The sequence below is a fragment of the Hakea prostrata genome, chromosome 1 (genome assembly GCF_041222555.1).
Source record: "Hakea prostrata isolate BN-2017 chromosome 1, UWA_Hpros_2, whole genome shotgun sequence".
Taxonomy (NCBI): domain Eukaryota; kingdom Viridiplantae; phylum Streptophyta; class Magnoliopsida; order Proteales; family Proteaceae; genus Hakea; species Hakea prostrata.
In genome coordinates this window covers 28426811-28449099 of record NC_142600.1, presented here as the reverse complement: position 1 = coordinate 28449099, position 22289 = coordinate 28426811, and the positions used below count along the sequence as shown (strand labels likewise).

The following is a 22289-nucleotide window of genomic DNA, read 5'->3' as shown; positions in this document are numbered from 1 at the left end:
CACTCTCCTCGCCCTTTGGCCCATGGGTCTAATCAGCCCATCTCTAGCTTTGCTCTAATCTCGCCCATCTCCCCTCCTCAAAACTTCCAAGCCCACTCCCCCAAATTTGCTTGCACTTCTTCACCTCAGGCCTGTAGCCCGACCACTACCAACATCGTTTCGGATCCTCTCCTCTCTCCCCCTTCGCTTGCCCTTGAACGTGCTGAGTGTCGTAGGAGCAATCGCCCTGCTAAAGAGCACAACCCATTTGGAGACGAATTTCTTAGTGGACCTCAAGTCTTCTAAGAAAAAGAAGAAAAAGAAGAAATCCGCTAAATAGTTGTTTGGCCCTCTGTTGTTCCGGCCCAATTTTCTTCATCCTTTCTATGTGGTTTGCTAGTGTTTTTAGCTCTTTCTCTTTGTTTGCGGTGTTGTATTAGCGTTGTCGTCTTTAATATATTTATTTATTCATCCAAAAAAAAAAAAAAAAAGGCATCACCGCAACATCTCAGAAAGGAAAGATAACCCACACACATCAGAGCCTCAAATTAGAGAACGTAAAAGTTCCTCAAGCTCATCGCAGAAATGCTTTCAGGACTATGAATGCAAACCCTAATCCGACTAAAAAACGCCTGAGAGGAAATGTGGACAAACTTTAACATGAAACATGCAGAGACATCAAGATGAACTCTTCGCGATGCAATGCGATATCTAAGTACCAATTCATCAATCCCATACGAAACAAAAGCTTTTTCTGGAAGAGTTCTCGAGAAACTACATCTATGCCTTCTTATTTCGCCAAAAACATTCTTAAAAAGAATGTCGGTGACATAAATTCTCGATGAAGGAAAAATCATAATACAAACTCAAACTCAGTGCATTTGCCGTACTTTCATGGACACAAAATGTTACAACCAGAGGAAAGGGGAAGTTACAGAGAGAGTAGAACAGAGAAGAACATGGGAGAGAATAGATGAGAGCAAGAGAAATTTGGGAATCAATTCTTTCATAGCTATCCTCTGTTACTCAATTACATTTATATTGATAAACCCAAACGGGCACTTGGTTCTGATCTTAGAATATCCCTTTCATCCTTTCTCTTCACCACTCTCTTCACCTCTAATAACTTTCGAACATTCTAGTGAATATAATCTTGGAGTGAGGTTGGGGGTTTGCTTATGCGTGATGATCTACGTGGCAAATTAGGTGGGCCTGCTGTTGGTGTCTGATGTGTATCATTGCCATTCCCATGTAAGACAACCTTGTCCTCAAGGTTGAAAGTAGGAAAACTATGTTGAAATTCTGCCAAAGTGACCCAGGAGGTGTCCTCCAAAGGTAGGCCTTCCCATTGTACTAACAACTGTGTGGTGGGAATGCCGGCAAGCACAAGCTGGCGAGTTTGAAGGATGGCCACAGGAAAAAGATCTGAAGGAGGAAGTTGGGGAGTGATAGTAAAGGGTGGTGGGTTACCTGTGCAGGGTTTGAGCACCAAAATGTGAAACACAAGATGCACTTGGGAACCTGGCAGTAAGGCAAGTTTACAGGCAACCTTCCCAATTCGGGTCAACACCTAATATGGGCCAAAATAACGGCGACCGAGCTTGGTATTAAGGCGTCGAGCAACTAGTAGATTGTCGGTAGGGACGCAGTCAAACGAAGACCCAGTCCCCTACGTGGAATTCCACATCACGACGATGGCGATCAGCTTGAAGTTTCATGCGTTCTTGGGCGCGAAGCAGATTTTGTTTGAGAGTGGAGAAGAGCTGCTCACGTGTGTATAAGATGGTATCCACAGTATCATTAGTAGTTGTATGAGGCAGATAACGACTCGAACTGGAGGAGGACATCCATACAAAGCATGATATGGAGTGGTGTTGACGGCAGAATGGTGGGCAGTGTTATACCACAATTCGGCCCAACCCAAGTATTTGGTCCAGCGTTGGGGTGCATCAGCGACAAAGCTTCGAAGGTATATCTCTAAGGTGCGATTGAGGACCTCGCTTTGGCCATCAGTTTGTGGATGGTAGGCAGAGCTGTAAGTCAATGTTGTTCCTTGAAGACGATGAAGTTCCTTCCAAAAATGACTTAAGAATAGAGGATCTCTATCGCTCACAATGGTGCGGGGAACCCCATGATGGCGTAGCACATCAGAAAAGAAAACTTCAGCTACCTGTACACTGGTGAAGGCACTTGGCAAGGGGTTGAAGTGGCCATATTTAGAAAGTCGATCAACAACCACCATAACAGAGGTTTTACCTTGGAGAAGGAGGAAAGCCCAGTAATGACATCCATGGAAATTGCCTCCCAAACTTGATCAGGAATAGGTAAGGGTTGGAGTAACCCTGCAGGGTGTTGTGTAGGAGTTTTGAGTTGTTGGCAGACCTGGCACTCAGAGACATATTTGTGAACATCTTTGGCAACCCCATTCCACCATCCATTGGCAGTAAGCCGTTTAAGTGTGCACATGTACCCCGCTTGACCACCAGAAGGAGAATCATGGAATTCTTTAAGAAAGACTTGGCATAAAGCTGAAGTAGACGGCAATAAGACACGCCCTTTATACAATAAAATACCATTACGTTCCGTATACAGTGGAAACTCAGCTGCATTTGTCTGGAGGCCTTCGTATATGCGTTGCAGCTCTGTGGAGGACTTGGTTTCGATGAGTAATTGTTCAAGGAAAATAGTGGAAGGAAGCGCAATTGATAATGAATTGAAGGAGGGTGTGTGAGACAAAGCATTTGCCCCCTGGTTCTCTTTTCCAGGTTTGTACTGGATTTCAAATTCAAAACCCAACAGCTTGCTCAACCAGTATTGTTGGTCTGGTGTTTGAATGACCTGGTTGGTGAGATCCTTAAGACTTCTGTGATCCGTTCGGATGATGAATCGACTACCCAAAAGATATTGTCTCCATTTGGAAACAGCTTGAGTAAGAACGAACATTTCACGAGTATAGGCTGAAGCAACTTGTAATTTGGGGGATAACTTGCGACTATAGTAAGCAATGGGATGCCCGTGCTGGGATAGAATTGCTCCAACGCCATGTCCTGAAGCATTAGTTTCTACAGGCCCTGTAGAGCTTAGGGTCAGGGACAATAATCGTTGGCCCTGAATTAGGGTCAGGTCTTTCAGGGTGGGAATAGGCTTAAATTAGAATATATAGGGCTGGGTTTAGGATTGCAAAAGTCCAGTCCAGCCCAGCCCGGCCTTGTTGCAGCCCTAGTTTAGGCCCGAATTAAAAAAAAAATAAAAAAAAAAAAGTTAACGAAATTTATTATTACACTAAAAGAGAGGAAACAGAGGAGACCATCCGAAACCAGCATGTAGGGCATTTGAACTTTGAAAAGCGAACCACTCATCCTCCACGTAAGCACCAGATCATATGATTTATCCTTACCTAACATGAAAAAGGACTGGTTCAGTTATATTTTCCTAAAAAAAGAAAGAACAATTGTTGGATTCGCAGCTATCTGATAACTTGAATTAGTTAAATACCTCCCCGATCCCAATCTAACTATCGACAGCCAGAACTTACAGTCGTTTCCTCTGTACTATTGCTTTCTCTTTGATCTTTCTCCCATCCTCTTGCCTGTTTATTTCACATTTGCAGAGTTTCAATAATGTCGTTAATGGCGTCCATTTTTCGTCGGAAAATTCATCCAAATCATCTGGTGCAAAGCCACATCCTCATAAACAGAAAAACGTTGTCATCAACAACGGAAAAGAGAACCCAATGTATAGAGAAAATTTTAATAGCTAACAGAGGAGAGATCGCATGCAGAATTATGAGAACTTCGAATAGACTAGGTATCCGAACCGTCGCAGTTTATAGTGATGCAGATAAAGACAGTCTTCATGTTAAAACGGCAGATGAAGCTGTTCGACTCGGGACACCTCCCGCTCGCCTAAGCTATTTGAATGCTTCGGCGATTATTCAAGCTGCAATTCGTACTGGTGCGCAGGTTATATAATTGAACTTGCCCTAATTTTATTTCTCTGTTTTCCTTACATCAATCAGTTTATGCCACTGGGATAAGATGGCATGTAAATACTTCTGATTGGAATTACTTAATGAGTCTTAAATATTTCCTTAGTTGGATTTCAGCAAGTTATTCAGTGAGCAGTCGTATCCTGAATATTACCTGTGGGAAGCATATATGTCTTAAATGAATAAATAGCTGGATATCAACATGTCATTGAGTGAGCAGTGATATCCTGAATATTACCACTGGGAAACATATGTCTCAACTAAATCAATAGTTGGTCGTCTTCTTCTTCTTTTTTCCATTTTTTTATTTTATTTTGGTGGGGTTAAAGCAATAGTGGTAAACTAAGAAGACTCCTCCTGTGAGAACTGTATACTTATCCTAGATAAAATTTCAATTCTACGATCTTCTATAATTTAAAATTATCTTCTTCACAAGAAAAAAAAGCTTGCGGATCTCTGTTACTTGTGGATTTTTATTATTCAATGAGCGGGAGGGTTTAGATATTGGAATCTTATACACAACAGTACAGCCCTGTTATAATTATATGGTATATAATTCTCTTTGACTTGTGAAGAAAAGGGATTGGATAAGATCTTCTCTGTATCTGGTGTCTTACAAGCTTAGCTGTTTGACATGTCTGCTATGATTAAGCCACTGCCCATGTCATATTCCCCGATATTCTTTGGGACTAAATTTCAGCTTATTTTGTTCTTTAACTTGTGGCTATCTTTTCTAAATCTCCATCAGTTTAGCATCAAGTTATTGTTGGTTGAATTCAATTTCATAGCATTGGTAAAGATAAGTAAGTAATGGCTCTGGATTGAAGGAGTTCTGTGTGGGCATCTCGTCTTTAGGCTATACACCCGGGCTATGGTTTTCTGTCAGAAAGTGCTGAGTTTTCTCAACTATGTGAATCTGAGGGGCTTTCTTTTATTGGACCTCCCGCATCTGCAATAAGAGACATGGGTGATAAAAGGTAAAGTTTAACATCTTCTTCTGTGGTCCCAAACATATTTGTACATGAATGAGCCCATTTCCATGAGTATGTGCTTTTGTGCAAAATCATTGTATATATAATGTATTTATAGGATATATAATATGCATACATAAATCCACTTTGGTACATCTTTAAATTATAATGGTGAAACTTTGAACTATAATTCCTTCGAAGTCTAGAAGGAAAGTTCTTATTTTTCAAATCTTTTTGTTCCCTGACAGTGCTTCGAAAAGGATAATGGGTGCAGCAGGGGTGCCTATTGTTCCTGGATATCATGGCAATCAGCAAGATATTGACATAATGAAATTGGAAGCAGAAAAAATTGGATATCCTCTTTTGATAAAGCCAACCCATGGCGGGGGAGGAAAGGTTATGATTTTTCATATTTTTTTCACTAATTTGAATGTACTAATGATGACTGTTGTAGTGTCATACACTAGGAATGTAAATTTAACTGGGAAGCTATTATAGCAACTGATACTTTGTTCTTTTGGTGTACATTACCCCCTAATAATTACTTTGCCTAACTTGTTGATGAATTTTACTGCTGTGGGAGCATCAGTGACAAAATTTCCTACATCACTTTTGGCATCAGTCATTTGAAATTTAATATATTAGCACCTTAAATCTGAGAAGTACATGAAGGGCTGGCAGATCAGTCCCATGCTTTGTTGGTCCCATGTGGAAAAAAACTCCACTGAGAAAAGTGAGGAATACAGGACAAGCATGCCATTTCTCAAGCAATCTCAGTTCTCAGAAAACACTTCAGTAATCCAGATCATTTATGTTCTAGTCCTCTTATTTCTTCTGATATCTGCATTTTAATCCATGTCATCCCCAATAAGTATAGAAAAAGAATTACATAGATGCACACTGGATACTTTTTGTTACAAGTCTTGAACTTTGTTATATGTGGAAAATTTTACCCATTTTATATGTATGTGATTTACAGCATGCAGAGAAATGGGAAAGTTTTTTTCTGTTGTTATTATTGAAACTGATTATGTTTACAATTAAATCCCTCACATACTTGTTTGCGAAAATCTTGACTTCTGTTTTCAGGGTATGAGGATTGTTCGAAGTCAAGATGAATTTGTTGAATCCTTCTTAGGAGCCCAGCGTGAGGCTGCTGCTTCTTTTGGTGTTAGTACCATATTACTGGAGAAATACATTACTCGACCACGACATATAGAAGTCCAGGTAGTTTTTGATATTGTTAACTGCCTTCTGTTCAATTAGACAATGAGACTTGGACTTTGACACCTGGAAAAACAGTCGCCCCCCTCCTCCCTTGGGCTTCTTTTATAGATGAAGTTTGTGATTCAAACTGTGTAACAAATTTTAGAATTTGCATATTCAAATGAATAATATGTATTTATTTGTTAATTGTTTTATGTTGGTATTCATCACTTTGACTCTGCTTAATGGTGCAGATATTTGGGGACAAACATGGTAATGTTGTACATTTATATGAAAGGGATTGCAGTGTGCAGAGAAGACACCAGAAAATAATTGAAGAAGCACCAGCAGTAATGCACACTGTCATATTGCTTATTTAGGATTTTGTTTCTAGATTTGCTGCATCTGTAAGAGAATCTTTTTTGTTGCAGCCAGATGTCGCCAATGAATTTCGCTCCCACTTGGGTGAAGCTGCTGTTTCTGCAGCTAAGGTGATATGCTTTTGATATTTGATTTCTGAACTGTTGTAATATCTGTTGCCAGTTGTGGTTGACATATGCTATTACAAAGAGGAGAAATTGAGTTTTCTGAAACATTGTACGCCTTAAATTTTTGAGTGTCTATAGCATCAATGATTTACAGGTTTTTTACAGAACTGAACTTGAATATAGAAGTTTCTAGATTCTTGATAAATATTATTTTCACGTAATAAAAAATGAAATGTCTGCTTCCTGTTTTCATCTGCAAATCTTTTTCCTTACAACATATTCCATTATTAAATTTCTGTTTCTGTCCAAATGAATTCCACCTCTATGCAGGTACTAAATTGAGTAGGACATACCCAGAGTAACATCAGGATAGAGAAACTTCCTAGAACTTATTAAGACAGAGGAGGGTTGTGTATTTAGAGACCTACATCCTCAGTTTCCAAATTGATATTTGTACTTTTATTCTTTTGAAGCATTGAATGAGATGGCACAGTAAAACCTGTGTAAAAAGAAAACTTTCAAGTAAAATCCTTACTCTCACTATTTAAGAAGTTTTGTTTCACATGGCTTTTACATAGAATAAATGGAGCTTAAGGAAATTTAGTTGCGACAATGAATAAAAATATTTAAAGTGTAACTTAAATAAAGTATGAGGAGCTGCATAGGAACCTTAAATCACCATTAGTCACATTGGTGAAAGATGCAACTACAACCCGAAGACATTGCAGGGAAGATCTGATGCTCATCGAGTTCAAGTCCTTTAAATGTCTCATGAAAACACTTTTCACTGAATCCTCTTGAAACTATTCTCTGGAACAATAGTAGGGTTTCATCCTTCTATTGATGTGACCACGAGTTTGACCTGTGGCCAAAACCCTAGGTGGGCCCCCCTAGATGGCTCGAAAGAGCCCCATAGGCTGGCCAAACCCCCTAGTAGGGGTATTTAGGGCATTTTCAGCCTCTTTTATTGCTGAAATTAATTCCAGATTTATTATTAGAGTTCTATTTGGGTTTTACTTCTTAAAGAGTTGTGTTTGTGTTGGTTAAGGTATAGACAAGATAGGACTATTTAACAAAAAGGGTTCCTATATTTTAGGAGGGTTCTTATCTTTTAGGAGTTTTCTTTTGATTAGAGTTTGTTTTGAGCTAGTCATTGAGTCCTTAGTTATTTTAAACTCTTGCACATGGACCATTAGAGTTTGTAAGTAAAATAGAATCCAGGCATGTGCTTATTAGAGTTTGAGATAACTTAAAGTTTTATTTTCAGCATGTGTCTTTTTTAGATTCCAGTTCAAGAGTCCAGATAATGCGATGGGATCCTAGTTCATTAGGGAATCCCACTTAGTGTTAAGAGTCTTTTAGTAGGCTATAAATAAGCTTATTTTTCTTTCTAATTCCTGAAGTCAAATTATTGAAAGAAAAAGGTTTAGAAAGAAAAAGGTTATTGAGTTGAGGACTGGGGTTCCTGTTGAGGGGGCCTCGGCAGATTTTTAGTAAAGTTCTTCAATTTTCAGTACCATTCTGAATTTCCGGCAAGTGTTCTTCAAGCACCCAAGTAGAGCAATCCAGCAACACTGTTGGCAAACAGCCTTCAATTCAAGCAGCAGTTAAACCCTTACAGCAGCCTACCTTCAACTCCAAGTAATTAAACAGAAACCCTAGCCCTTCCTGACCCCCTTCCTCTTCTTATAGATCACCTGAAAGCTTCTCCTCACCTCCCCATATACTTCCTTTTTATCTTCCAGACTTCTTCGAAATTTTGGACTTTTTCTTAGACCTAAAATTCAAGGTCAGATGTACAGCAATCTAACCATTAGATCTGTCCCAAACTTTAGGAACATCATCCCCCTAACCCTAGTGATCCTCCATCCTAATTTCAATGCAATCAGACCATGACCTAACACTAACCAAGAGTCCTAAGCAAAGTAAGAAACCTAGTTTAAACCACAGGTTTAAAGGAGTAATTCTGAAATTGTAAAACAAACAAAATCAGAGTTAGTTCTTGCCTAACCTAACCCTTGAATCATTCCATACTCAACCCTAGAAGCCTTAAAACGTAGAAACCCTAACTTGTGAAAATTCTGCACTAACACCTCTGTTAATACAGAATACTTTTCATTAGTTCCAGCCCTAGACCTAAGCTGACAGAACCCTAAAACCCCTTCCTAATGTAACGGTAGACTACCCTAATCTTAACCTAAGACTTGGGCTGCAAGATAGCCTATTCTGTGGGGGTATTTTGAGTAAAATAGCTGCTGTCCACTTAGGTTTCAACCTGAACAGAAAGGCTTAAACTAATTTGTGCTGGTTCTTATTAAAGAGGGTCATGGAAGGTCTAACCCATACCCTGGGTTACATCATCTAGTCTTTAAGAACTGCTGTTTCTTATGTTTTTCTAACTAATAAACACTAGAATCATAAAATAGTATCATTAAAATGCTAGCATCTGCTGCCTTATGGGACTTGGTCTTTAGAGGCCTAAATAGCTGAAAGTGCCAATGTGCATCACCTACAACCCGGAGCTCCTTTGAAGGTATGATAGAAGAACTAAACATTTTTTCAGCTCATCACCACTGGTATTGAGAATCTTAAGAATCAGAATAATGAGTTCCTTGTTTCCAAATTCCTTGCTGAACTTGAACTTGAACACAAGCATACAAAAGGGGCATCTATTAGCTGGAGAAAGTGTACCCACACTAAATGATTTCTTATTTTGCCTTCAACACATTGTTTCATCCGATGACTCTACTCCATCAACTATCTCTAAAGTAACTCGGCATTTGCCACTTCCCGTGGCCGTGGTCATGGTCGTGGTTCAGGGGAAGGTAGTATCTGGTGGTCGTGGTGGACAGCACATTGATTATGCCTCACAATAGGGTACATTTTGTGGCAAGTCTGGTCATCTGGTGGAATCTTGTTGGGCAAAAATGGGAAACCTAATTGGGCTCACTGACTAGTTGATCATGTGGCATTTGATGGTGGTCCTGATATAGTCCACCCTACTGGTACTACGCCAATTTCTATGTTAATAGATCATCCAAAAGTCTATGTGATGATGTAAGTCAACTCATGCGCTGCCTACAGTACATTAAACCATCCACTTCCAGTGCACATGGAACCTCCACGTCTAATGCAACCTTATCCCTTCTTAACTCCTACATCCTCTCCTTGGACCATTGACTCTTGGGCTTCTGCTCATATGATGGGTAAGTCATCAGTACTCACTTTATTTTTCAGATCTAACCACCCTTTCTCTATTTTTATTGCCAGTGGTTCTTTCCTACTCAGCTCATTCTATTAATCGTAGTTCATTTTTATTTGATTTATTTCATTTTGATATTTGGGGACCCTTTTTTGTTCTTAATTGACATGGTATTCATTATTTTCTTACTTTTGTCAACATTTGTTCTCGTCTCACATGGTTTTATTTGTTAAAAGATAGAGCAGAGTTTTTGCCTACTTTTCATACTTTTTGTTAGTGAAATTAAAACTCAAATTCCTGTGTTCATTAAAGTTTTTCGTTTTGACAATGCCTTAGAATATGTTCAACATGATATTTCTAATTTTTGTGATAAAAATAGAATGACTCATTGAACTAGCTAGACCTATGCCCCTTAGCAAAATGGTGTTGCAGAATGGAAAACTACCACCTTCTTAAGGTCACCTGAGCACTAGTGTTCCATTTGTGTGTTCCTAAACCACATTGAGGTGATGGTTTTCTGACTGCCTGTTACCTCATTAACAAGATGCCTTCTAGAGTGCTCTTTAACAAATCCCCATTTTTTGTAGCTCATCCCTCTATATGACTGTATCCCCTTTCCTTTATAGCCTAGGGTTTTTGGTTGAGTTTGCTTTGTCAATCATCTACACCTTGTCACTGACAAGCTTTCACCTTGGTTGACCAAGTGTGTGTTCTTAGGTTACTCTTGCACACAAAAGGTGTACTAGCGGCTGGTGCTATGACCATATCACTCATAGGCACCTCATCAGTGCCAATGTGACTTTCTTTGAGGACACACCTACTTTTTTCACTCGAGGGAATCTCTAGATGACCTGTTTCTCCCCCAACCCCTCATCCTCTCTCTAATCCCTACTCTTGCCTCCCCTCCTTTACAAGTATATTAGTGGCAACTTATGATGGGCACTACAAATCCACCAAATACAATTCCTTTGCCACCAACCTTGCACCATTGTCTTTCTCAGATGAAGCTTGTGCCTCCTTGCCTCCAATGACTTTCCTGTGGCTCTTTGTAAAGGTAAACATTTTCGCACTCTACTTTCTAATATTGTTTATCCATTAACCAATTTGTTTCTTTATCTTAGCTCCCCACTTGCATAATCCTGTTGTGTCTCTTTCCACTTTTTTTAATCCCTTCTCATCACTCTGTGGCTCTCCAAAACCCTAAATGGAAGGCTGCCATGGATGTAGAAATGGATGCCTTGCCCTCAAGAAACATGTGGAGTTTGGTTGACTTACCTCCTAGTAAGAATGTGGTTAACTGTTGCTGGGTGTTTACTAATAAGCATCACTTTGAGGGCTCTATTGAGAGGGCTCAAAGCCCGGTTGGTTGCGAAAGGTTACACTTAAATTTAGGGAGTGAATTAATTTGTGTCCTTTTCTCCAGTAGTTAGATTGAATTCGGTTAGTCTAATCATTTCCTAAGTAGTTAAATTTGATTGCCCTTTCTACAACTTGACATAAAAAAGTGCTTTTTATGTGGAGATCTTTAGGAGGAGGTTTACATGGAGCAACCTCCAAGGTATGTTTGCTCAAGGGGAGAATAAACATTGGGTGTGCAACCTGCATAAAGCAATCTATGGACTCAAACAATCTCCTAAGGCCTGGTTTGAGAAATTTAGTACTACTATTAGTGCTAATGGGTTTAACCAATGTACCAGTCAGTTTTGTCTGAAACCATAAGACCAAGGTTGTCATCATGGTTATCTATATGGATGACATAATCATTTCATGAAATGACAAGGTTAGCATTGAATAAGTGAAGAAACTACAATCACGTTCTCAAACCAAAAACCTTGGGGACCTTCACTATTATTTTGGGATAGTGGTGATTCGCAGCAAGAAAGGCATTAGCCTATCCCAACAGAAATATGTGTTGAATCTTCTAATTAACATAAGAGTTCTTGCTTCAAAACCAATGGATGTTCCATTGAATCCTCGCCAGGAACTTGGAGTTTATGATGAGGAGTTACTGGATGATGTTCATCACTTCAAGAGCTTGATTGGAAAATTGATCTACCTCACTGTTACAAGACTTGACATCACCTTTGCTGTTGGAGTTTTGAGTTGGTTCATGCAATCTCCTGGAAAAACTTATTGGGATGCTGCAATTCGAGTTCTTCAATATCATAAGGGTGCTCCAGGAAAAGGGATAATTTATCATCCCAACATGCATGGATTTGGTGGTTTTTTCTAATGCTGATTGGGCATGTTGAGCCAGTGGTAGACGTTCTACCACATGATATTGTACCTTTGTTGGAGGAAACTTAGTCACATGGTGGAGTAAGATGCAGGATATAATTGTCAGGTCTAATGCTGAAGCTGAATACAGAGCCATGGCCCATATTGCCATTGAATTGATGTGGCTTAGGTCATTACTTCTTGAATTGGGGTTTTTTGTGGATTCTCCAATGAAGATGTATTATGACAATCAAACTGCTACCTATATTGCTAGTAATCCTGTGCTCCATGAGAGCACCAAACACGTAGAGGTAGACTGTCATTTTGTCAGAGTTGCTGTGATTGAAAAGCTAATCGTCACACCCTTTGTGTCCTCTTCTAACCAGCTGGTAGACATGTTTACCAAGGGGCTGTTTGCTCCTAGCTTTCGTCTAATTCTACCAAACTGAGCATGGGTGATTTGTATGCTTCAGCTTGTGGGGGAGTGTTAAAAGCCATCTGCAATACGAAGAGCTTTCATATCTGTCCTATTTTCTGTAGGTCAGATCTCTTCTTATTTTTGTTGTTGCTGGTAGTTTACTTTTAGGATTTTTTTTTCTTCTTTTAAGATTTGTTTTGTATTCCTGCTGCCACTAAGTCAGGGGCAGAACAGTACTTTGTTTTGTTAAAACTTAACATATATGAGGGCCTGCAATTAGAATAAAGTTAACTATTCACGTGCTTCCTCTTCCAGGCTTGTGATTGCTCTCTCTCTTCTTCTATCTTTTTTTCTATCATTTCTCTTCTTTCTGATCTTAGGCTGATCACAGGTACTTGAAATCCGACATTCTTTTTAAGTGTTTCTTAGATCATCATTCTTCCAGTTCTGAAAAGTTGCTTGGAATTGAAATGTGGTCTTGGTGATGTGTCCAAAGATTGAAAGGATCAACTAGGTGCCAGTTAACCAGAATCTTGTATGGACTAGCCATTCTGGTAGATAACAGTTGTGTCTGGGGCCCACTAAAGGTTAAGGATAGAACAAGGTTGGGTTTTGAAGGTATGGTTAGGAGTTAGGACCAATGCATGTGAGGAATCTAACAGTGAAGGTTAGGACTTGTGGAAGAGGATTTAATCCTGAATTTGAAGTTCCAACAAATTAGGGTTTGGTTTTGGGTTTTGAAAAGGGGGAGGGGGCAAAGGGATTAGGGCCGCAATTTGGGGAAGGGGCTTGATTAATTTCCTAACTATTGAAGAGTGTTATTTGCACAGAATAGATCTGAAAATTGGGTCTTTCTCTAGAAAGCTGCAAGATTAAAATTTTGGGTTTTTTTTTTTTTTTTGGATGAATAAATAATCATATTAAGAGAACAGCGAACTACAAGAAGAAATCAAACAAAAGGATTCAGGGAGAAGGGATGATTTGGGAGTTGAGGCCCCAGGAGACAACAATGAGCCTGTTCCTTGGGGAGTCAACAACCGGGGGATGGGGAATGCTGATGAGTCTAGCCGATACATCAAAATAAATTGCGCTCCAAATCGAATCAAGAGAGCGGGATTTAGAAGTCCAACGCCTTAGATTCCGCTCCCACCAGAGATGATGGATCATAGCACCATAAACAAGCTTACCAACCCGATCGCAAATAGAGGAGCCTGAGAAATTACTCAAAATCCAAACCCAATCACGATCAAACCCAAATGAGCGGTGGGAACGGGGCCAGATGAAAGCAAGGGCTTTTCTCCAGAGAGAACTGGAGAAGGGGCAAGAGAAAAATAAATGCTCAATGTCCTCGGTACTAGTCCAGCAAAGGGTACAGTTTGGGTTCGAAGGGATGTGGCGGGGGATGAGGAAGGCCTAGGTTGGGAGGGCGAGGTTTAGGGCTCTCCAAAGGGTTAGGGCATGCCGGGGAATGTGGCCAGGGAATCAGACAAGGGAAGGCCAAGGGGGGAAGGGGAAGGGGAAGGGGAAGGGGAACGAACAAGGTTCCAAGCAGAAGCCGAGGTAAAGGATTTTGTAGTAGAGGGGAGCTAGACTAGAGTGTCATGAGCGGAGGGGGTAGTTGGTGGAAGGGAATTCCAGACTTGTGTGAGGCTAGGGTGGGGGACAGGGGCCCAAGATCCATCGGAGATGAAGTCCGATAAGAGAGAAGACTTGGGGATGCGGGAGTCATAAATGGTGCGGGCGGGAAAAAGAGAAAAGAGAATACCCATCGGATGCCAAGGATCTAGCTAGAACTTGGTGGAGAGGCCAGAGGAGATTTGAATGGTGAAGGCAGGGAGAGCACAGGGTCTGAGGAGAAGAAGTTTCCTCCAGATCCAGGAAGGGTTAGGAGAGATAGGGACGGACCAGAAAGAAATGGGGAGTTTGAATCACAATCAAATGTAAATGGTTTTGTTATAAGGAAATGGGGAGTTTGTGATCAAACTACAGTGAGGTTTCTTATGGTTAGACATCAAGTAGTTGAAAATGTTATATAATCAGAAACTTAATGATGAATTGGGAGAACTAGGGTTTTTTATGGTTTTATGAGGAAACAGGCTGGATTAAAGTTTTTTTTTTTTGTTGGGGGGGGGGGTGGAAGCTGTAGGTTGAAGTAGGATGGATTTGAGTGGTAGATATAGGCAGTGGGTGGGTTTCTGTGGATTACAGTTTTCATAAACAAAACAAAGGGAAATTAGGGCTTGGGGATTAGAGGGTTTAGAAGATAAATTGCAAAATTCATTAGTTTATCCCACTGTGGTTGCAATCCTTGAATTGCAGCAGCTTGCAAAATGAACTAGAAGCTTGTTGATGGAGAGAAATTTTCAACCTAGTTGAAGAGGAAGCTTTGATTAGAACTTCCCTAGGCTTCACACCATCAAGGAGTTGATGGTCCAACCAGTCCCACCTGTTTAGATAAGCTAAAAGCCCTTATGCAAGGAGAAGGCAGCGCAATAGCAATTTCATTAGTCAAATTCTTGTCCAATTATAATGGACCCTCTTCTAACCTCATATAAAAGGCTCAAAGAAGGGGTAAGCCTCAGTGCAATGGGTGGTGGACCACAGTTGTAGCCTGAGGTCAAGGCATCAAAACAGACTCTTAGCAAAAATTGCTTGCATGGGGTTGAGCGGAAGCCTTTGGCACCAGGTTCACCCAAAAGGCTCAAAAATAGACTCCATACTGAAAACAGATGGGTGTGACTAGGAAATGAAAAGTGACTCAAAAGTCAAAATAAGACTGGATCTGTGAAGTCCTGACCCTGTCCAACTGAAATACTTGCTAACAATTAATTGCAACTTAGATTGAATGATGTAGAACTGGTTCTACTGAATGAACCAGAACAACTTAAAATGAACCAAGTAACGAGGATATTTCCGTGTGCAACCTAACAACCCATTTTAGGCCCCATTATAGTAGTAGCCTATTACATAGAAAACCCATTGGATCAAAGCCCTAACACATACAATCCAAGCTGTAGATTTATTATTAAGAAAAGAAACCTAATTTTGTGATGAATCTGCATAATTGGTAAGGTTTACTGTCAGCTATAGACCCTTAGGTTAGTGACCAAATGTTCATTTTCCTTCACAACCTCGTATTTCTGATCATGCACTTTAGGGAACTTAGTAAGTGGACTGTCTTATGTTATATTCATCACTGAGCCGATATCATCATTTGCACTGACTTGACTCTGTTTGATGTTGACTGGGTGAGAAGGCAGTTGGTTACCATAATGCTGGCACTGTTGAGTTTATAGTAGATACAGACACGGGCAAATTTTATTTCATGGAGATGAATACCCGTCTTCAGGTGCATCACCTTTCTCTTTTGTCTTCTTTTCCTTGAAGCAGGAAAGATAATAAAGAGTACTACTTGAGAGCATAAATAACTTTTGCAGGTGGAACACCCTGTAACTGAGATGATTGTTGGTCAAGATCTTGTTGAGTGGCAGATCCGTGTTGCAAATGGAGAACCTCTTCCCTTGAGCCAGTCTCAGGTGCCCTTAAGAGGTATCTGTGTTCCTTTCTTGCTTGCATAGAGAATGTTATTCAATTTCAAAACATGATGTAGCTCCTGGTATTGCTAGTGAAAATTTTGAGATCATTTCTACTTGGTCTTTTCAATAAATTAACCATCTTCTATCAAATATTGTTATCAAACTTAAATGTGAATTTCTGGCTGTACTCAACATATCCAAGAGCTTGTTGAGAGAACAGACTGGGAACATGTTTCCGCTTGCTGATCCACTAAGCACCGAACCTTTGTCCTGCAACAAGGTTATTATTATGTTAAAGTTTGATCTAAAACATTGCCACTGATTTGTGGCTCTTAAGATGGAATATGCAATTATTTGTTTGAAGTCTGTGAGTAGCTGATGTCACAACTCCACCTTGAACATTCCATTTATTATCCATATGGAGCTTGTCTATTTTTCATCTGCTCTTCATTTTTGTTGTGTTTCGTATAGTTTCCAGCATGATAAGCTGAATAATTGTTATATTTGAGCTAGACTCTCCAATTGTAATAACAGGTCATGCCTTTGAAGCTCGGATATATGCTGAAAATGTTCCAAAAGGATTTCTCCCAGCAACAGGAATCCTTCATCATTACCATCCTGCCCCTGTTTCACCAACAGGTACACACACATTTCTGTGACAAAAGTCTACTCAAATATCATGATATTTTAGTTTACCTAGATGATATCTTAGTTAAAATTGGAGTAGATGAAGAAGTTTCCTTAGAAAGCCCATATATATGCATTCTATGTGGTTAGGCGCTACAAATCATGGGTTCGTTTATGGGATCTGTCACTCGAAGTTCACCAACTCAAATTATCTATTCTATCCTTATGGTCCATGATACTTTGAGAGTTTCAGATTATTTTTGACATTAGAGTGGAGCAGGGGGAGAAATCTATAGATCAGATGGTCAATTCATTTAGTTGTTAACTTGTATTCTCTCATGGCCAGCATTACTACTTTGTGTTAGTTATTTTTTGATTCACATTGTTGGGCAGTTCGAGTTGAGACGGGAGTTGAACAGGGAGATGCTGTTAGCATGCACTATGATCCAATGATTGCTAAACTTGTGGTCTGGGGAGAAAGTCGGAATGCGGCATTGGTTAAGATGAAAGATTGCTTGTCAAAATTTCAGGTACAAGTAGTGCTCAACTTCTGTCAGCTGTACATTGTGAAATAAAATTTATAATGTCAGTCAACTATGGTTTTAAATACTTTCAAATGCATCAATCTAAGAGTGAGCTGCCAGATCATCTGGAGCCCATCACTTACTTTTGATTGGTGACCCCGAGAATATTTCCTAGTTCAGGATTGAACTTAATTGGATCACAGTAATTGGATATTTCTTACTTTTGGGGCTTCAGCATCAGACATGGTGGATGTGCTCAGGAATTGTGGTATTGTGTCCCCTGCTTATCAGCATTTCTCCTGTCACTATCTATGTTTTTGTTGTAAATGCTATGTTCTTCTTCCTTCTTTAGAAAGAGACAAACTAACTTCTCATTATGTCAGGATTTTCTGACCATTTTAATTTCTGGAAAGAGGTTTAGGTGGACAATCCCTTGTACAAATGTTTTAAGTGTATCACTACATTCATAAATACTTTATGTCCGATAGACTGCTAGCTCATTCGCTTTTGTTAGGTAAAAGTAGTTGTGATGGTACAAGTTCAACATTGAACCGAGATTGCAGTTGTTTTTTGTTCCCCCCACCCTCCAAAAAAAAATTCCCAGTTTTAAGTCTTTTTATTGGGTATCTTCAAAAATTTGTTTCAGAAAATGTTGATATAATATTCCCCAATTTTATTATTTTTTTTTCAGGTTGCAGGCTTGCCAACCAATATCAATTTCCTCCAAAAGCTTGCAAGCCACTGGGCATTTGAAAAGGGTTTAGTTGAAACCCATTTTATAGAGCATTTTAAGGATGATCTTTTCGTTGATTCACATGGTGCAACAGTGCAAAAGGATGTAAGTGATGCTGCCAGATTTGGTGCTGCATTGGTTGCTGCCTGTGTTTGCAAAATGGAGCAGACTGCTTCAAAGGAAAGTCTTTCAGGTAAAGTTGGGGGCTCCAGAATTCCTTACTGATACTTGTTTAACCATTCAAAGAGTTCTAATCTTTCTAACCTTGTATATGTAGGGGGCAACAGTTTACTCTCATTATGGTATGCTCATCCACCTTTCAGGGTCCATTACCCTGCAAGGCAAACAATGGAACTTGAGTTGCAGAACGAAGATGATACCAGTAGGTCAAAGGTTTTGAAGCTTTCTATCACTTATTCCCCAGATGGGAGCTATTTTGTCGAGGTACCCTCCTTATAATTTGGATTATAGATGGTTCTAAAGGCTGGTTTCGGTACTTTAATTTTGTAATGTCCTCAGATCCATTGGTTTTTATGGTATATTTATTCACTTTTTCTCCCTGTAAAGCCTGTATTGTTTATCTTTAGATACTCTGTGCCGACTCAGTATACTGTGCATGTTGCTTCAGACAGATCATAGTGATTCTCAAGGTTTGGAAATCAAGGTCTTGCATGTAGAACACCATGATTTCAGAGTTGAAGCTGACGGGATATGCATGGATGTTTGTTTAGCCATTTATACCAAGGTGAATTCCTGTATTCCTGAAAATTGGTTTTTGGGGTTCTATAACATGTCTTTTGGTCTATTTTCATTGGACCCTCAGGTTCGATCCAAGTCATTTTTTATAAAAAAAAAATTAAAAAATGATATTTTGCATTTGCCTCCCCTGTGGTATCCAAAAGGACCAACTAGGGACATCGTTATTTTTATGAACAAAGTGCCCTTATGCTCTTTTGATTTAAAGATCTGCAGAAATGAAGGGGCAGCATATTCAGTTAGAAGATTGGTTCAAGATCTAGGTAAAGTTGAAGAAGGCAAACTGAAAAGGCACAAGACATTTTGGTCACAAAATAGCGGTGTGTCCTTAGTTTGTCTTTTTTGGATCCCAAAGGGGAGGCAAATGCAAAATGTCATTTTGTTTGGATAAAAATGACTTGGGTCAAAGCTCAAGGGGTTCAAATGAAATTACCCTCCCCCCCCCCCCTTCATTTCACTGTCTCCTCCTGATCATTGATTGAAATACAAACTGTTTTTTTTTTTTTCCTTTTTTCCTTTTGGGGGGGGGGGGGTGGTGGTTTATGGGGGTAGTGCTATTTGTCACCAAGCACCATTTCCTCTTGATCATTGATTGAAATACAAATTGTTATATTGAGTCGTGATATGATTTGAGTACCCTTTCCTATGTCCAGCCATATATAGATGGCTCTTCGTTTGACACATATAAGCAAAGGGGGTAAAAATGAAAAAACAACTCTTATTGGGATTCAGAGTTTTTGAGAAAAGGTCCTGTCCTTCAATATCATGATTGGATCCAGGCTAGATCATAAGTGGAATATCATGATTGGGTACAAAATCTCTCTCTCACTATAAACACAAGCATATAGGCATGCACATATGCCTTCGATTGATTTAAAATTTCTGGTTTCTGCTGGCAGGGAGATACTAAGCACCTTCATATATGGCATGGTAAGGATCATCATTCTTTCAGACAGAGAATAGGCCTTCAGCTGTCTAATAATGATGAATCCGAGCATAAGCCAAGTTTTGAGACAGCATCCCATCCTAAAGGGACTGTGGTGGCGCCTATGGCTGGTTTGGTGGTTAAGGTTTTGGTTGAGAATGGTGTAAAGGTGGATGAAGGACAGCCTATCTTAGTCATGGAAGCAATGAAGATGGAGGTCTGTACTAATGCCAGTGTCTACCTCTGCAAATTTAATTTGAAAAAGAATGTAAAATAAAGCAAACAAACTGATGGAGTTTCCTGTAATTTGTTTCAGCATATTGTCAAGGCACCGTGTGCTGGAAATGTTCATGGGCTTCAGGTCAAGACTGGTCAGCAAGTCTTTGATGGTGGCATTCTCCTAAGGATTAAGGTAACTCTTACATTTTGCTGATACCATGAGCAAACACAGAGATGCCTTTGGAAGTTACCAATGGTGCTTACCGGTTATTAACATAAATCTTACAGAGATTTTGGGAACCCTAATGAAACCACAAGGGCGTAGGTTTCTTAGTCTGCTTCAGAACTGCGTAGTTATATTAGTTCTTTTGACTTGAAGACCTGAGGCATAATAATTAAATGCATCCCCTTGAAAATAATGGAAGTAAGCAAAAGAAGGCGAGGTTTTGCCCCCTGTGAAGTGATATTCAACTATTTTCTTTAATCCTGTCATCTTTTGTTCCCTCTAAAATAAAATGACAAGCATCTGGAGTATTGAAATTATACTCTAGAAAGTTAATTCAACTAAGGCTTTACCCCAACTAAATAGTGCAGGCTAAATGGATAAACAGATCATGTTTATCCAATCAGCGCTATTTAAAGCCATACTTATTCTAGTCCTAATCTATGCATGTCTTTTCTTGCTTCTCATAAATAGTCGTTTCAGCCCATCACCTAGAGTTGTCAAACTGTTACTTCTGCCAGATAAAATTATAGATTAAGCCTTGAGAAGATAAAATCCCCTTCCTCCTTTTGAAATAGAATCTCACCATATTGCAAAATATTGTTTTTTTATTCAAACCCTGTTCTTGTTTATACTTCATGGAATCTTTAAGACACTATCATATTTCTTGCTTGTAATTTCCCAACCTGAAATGTTTTGAGCATCCATAAAATTTTAATGTGGTTGCTTTTGTGATATGTTTTTAATATCAAGTATTTTGATGGGAAAATGCATATGACATTCTAAGGCTTTACGCCTCTTTGTGATATGTTTAAACAACAGCTTTCTCTTTCATGGTTTATGATGTGCTAAACTGTTAAAAACTTCCCCTGAATAGAGATTTATTCTTATATTAATTCTGAAGTGATGCATGCCTCTTCCAGGATGAATAGCTTCTGTCACCGAGCTCCTCTACCAAGACAAACCTCTATCTGACAAAGCTTGTTTTGTGCATCAATGTGTTATGGGAGCTGACTAAGCTTGGTTTCATTTCTGTGGTACGAAAATGATCTACACTGATCTTGATGTTAAATTATTTTTGCCCCTGTCTTACCTGGTACGAAAACAAGGCTTGGGGATAAGCTATCACTGTTGTAATGGAAGAAACTTTGTATATTATTTTGGGTGGTTCAATAAAATTAAGCATGAATTTTTCAGTTCATCAGTATTGAGCATCATGACTCATGAATCATGACTAAGTATTTTTATTGTTTTGGATTTCCTCACTGGTACACAGTTTTACACGGCTTTCACATTAATAATTATACAACCTGAAGGTTAAAAAGAAAAAATATTAGTACCAAGAAATTAAGTTCCATTTGATAAGATTTTGTATCCTTTCCAGATTATCTCCCTGGTTAATAATGTCTCTGTAGTTAATGACTGAGGATTTGACTTTCAGTGGCTCTATGGGAAGGGGATCTGTAATTATTGAAATATTCGTCAATACCAGAAAAGCTTAGTCATGCGCATTTGGACCGTTGGATTTGAAATTTCGGTTGAGATTTCAATCCAATGGTCCACATGGTCTTGCTTGACGTAAATGCACACGACTGAAGCAAAGTCCGCAATTCCGACCCTAATTCCTATGCATTTCAATGCAAAATGATGGCAACGATTTTGATGGAATGGTGACAAGGATTGTGGTGATGAATGCTGCATGCTCTGCTTTCTTTTTTTCTGCAACTTGTATTCACTTCATGAATTGTCCCTTTCCTGCATGTCAAACCAACTGTTCATATTTATTATTTAGCTTATTTGTTTGATAAAGACATGGATGATGTCTCATTGAGGCCCACATCTGACCAAAATGACCTAACTGTATATTTTACAACAACAAAATATAAAAAAACGTGTAACAACAATTATTTATGTGTTTCCAGGCCATTTGGTCTTCTGGGGTTCATCTGATTAAACATATGTAGGATGGATTTTAGCATGTTTGATGATAAAGGACAATCAAATAATTTTCTAACTTTAGTTATATCTAGGGTTTCATAACCAGGACATCGTGATTCAAGCCACTTTGACCTGTTCTACCATGAGTGCATTAGGAACCTTGTTTTCTTTTGTTTTGTTTTTTCAAAACCCCACGGAAGTTTGGCATAAGGTTGACTTGAGCTGAGTTTATAAGATATAGATTGTGTTTCCTTTTTTATTTATTTTTTTTTAGCATATAAGGTGCAGGTCTTGACATAAGAGATCAAAATTTTTATATTATTTTATTCTAGTAAAATT

General features: G+C 39.1%; 1 protein-coding gene across 2 annotated transcripts; it reads left to right on the top strand.

Moving 5' to 3' along the window:
- The first annotated feature begins 3396 nt into the window (after positions 1-3396).
- MCCA (methylcrotonyl-CoA carboxylase alpha chain) lies at positions 3397-21614 on the top strand. 2 transcript variants are annotated; one of them, XM_089138321.1, is made up of 16 exons: positions 3397-3941; positions 4823-4944; positions 5187-5334; positions 6028-6165; positions 6399-6494; positions 6576-6635; positions 15726-15818; positions 15907-16018; positions 16540-16644; positions 17026-17162; positions 17848-18082; positions 18167-18333; positions 18518-18634; positions 19545-19787; positions 19887-19982; positions 20936-21611. In XM_089138321.1, exons 1-16 carry the CDS (start codon positions 3600-3602, stop codon positions 20942-20944), a joined length of 2220 nt encoding a protein of 739 aa, XP_088994447.1. In that variant the 5' UTR covers positions 3397-3599; the 3' UTR covers positions 20945-21611. The 2 variants fall into 2 exon arrangements, with proteins under 2 accessions (XP_088994447.1, XP_088994452.1); XM_089138326.1 differs by lacking the exon at positions 4823-4944 and having other exon boundaries at positions 3806-3941; positions 20936-21614.
- The last annotated feature ends 675 nt before the right edge of the window (positions 21615-22289 follow it).

Excerpts from the sequence above, each read along its gene's own strand:
- MCCA (XM_089138321.1), top strand. The coding sequence starts at position 3,600 with ATGTCGTTAATGGCGTCCATTTTTCGTCGGAAAATTCATCCAAATCAT. Across the intron at positions 6,495-6,575 it reads TAATTGAAGAAGCACCAGCA|CCAGATGTCGCCAATGAATT; the intron begins GTAATGCACACT and ends TTTTTGTTGCAG. Across the intron at positions 6,636-15,725 it reads CTGCTGTTTCTGCAGCTAAG|GCAGTTGGTTACCATAATGC; the intron begins GTGATATGCTTT and ends CTGGGTGAGAAG.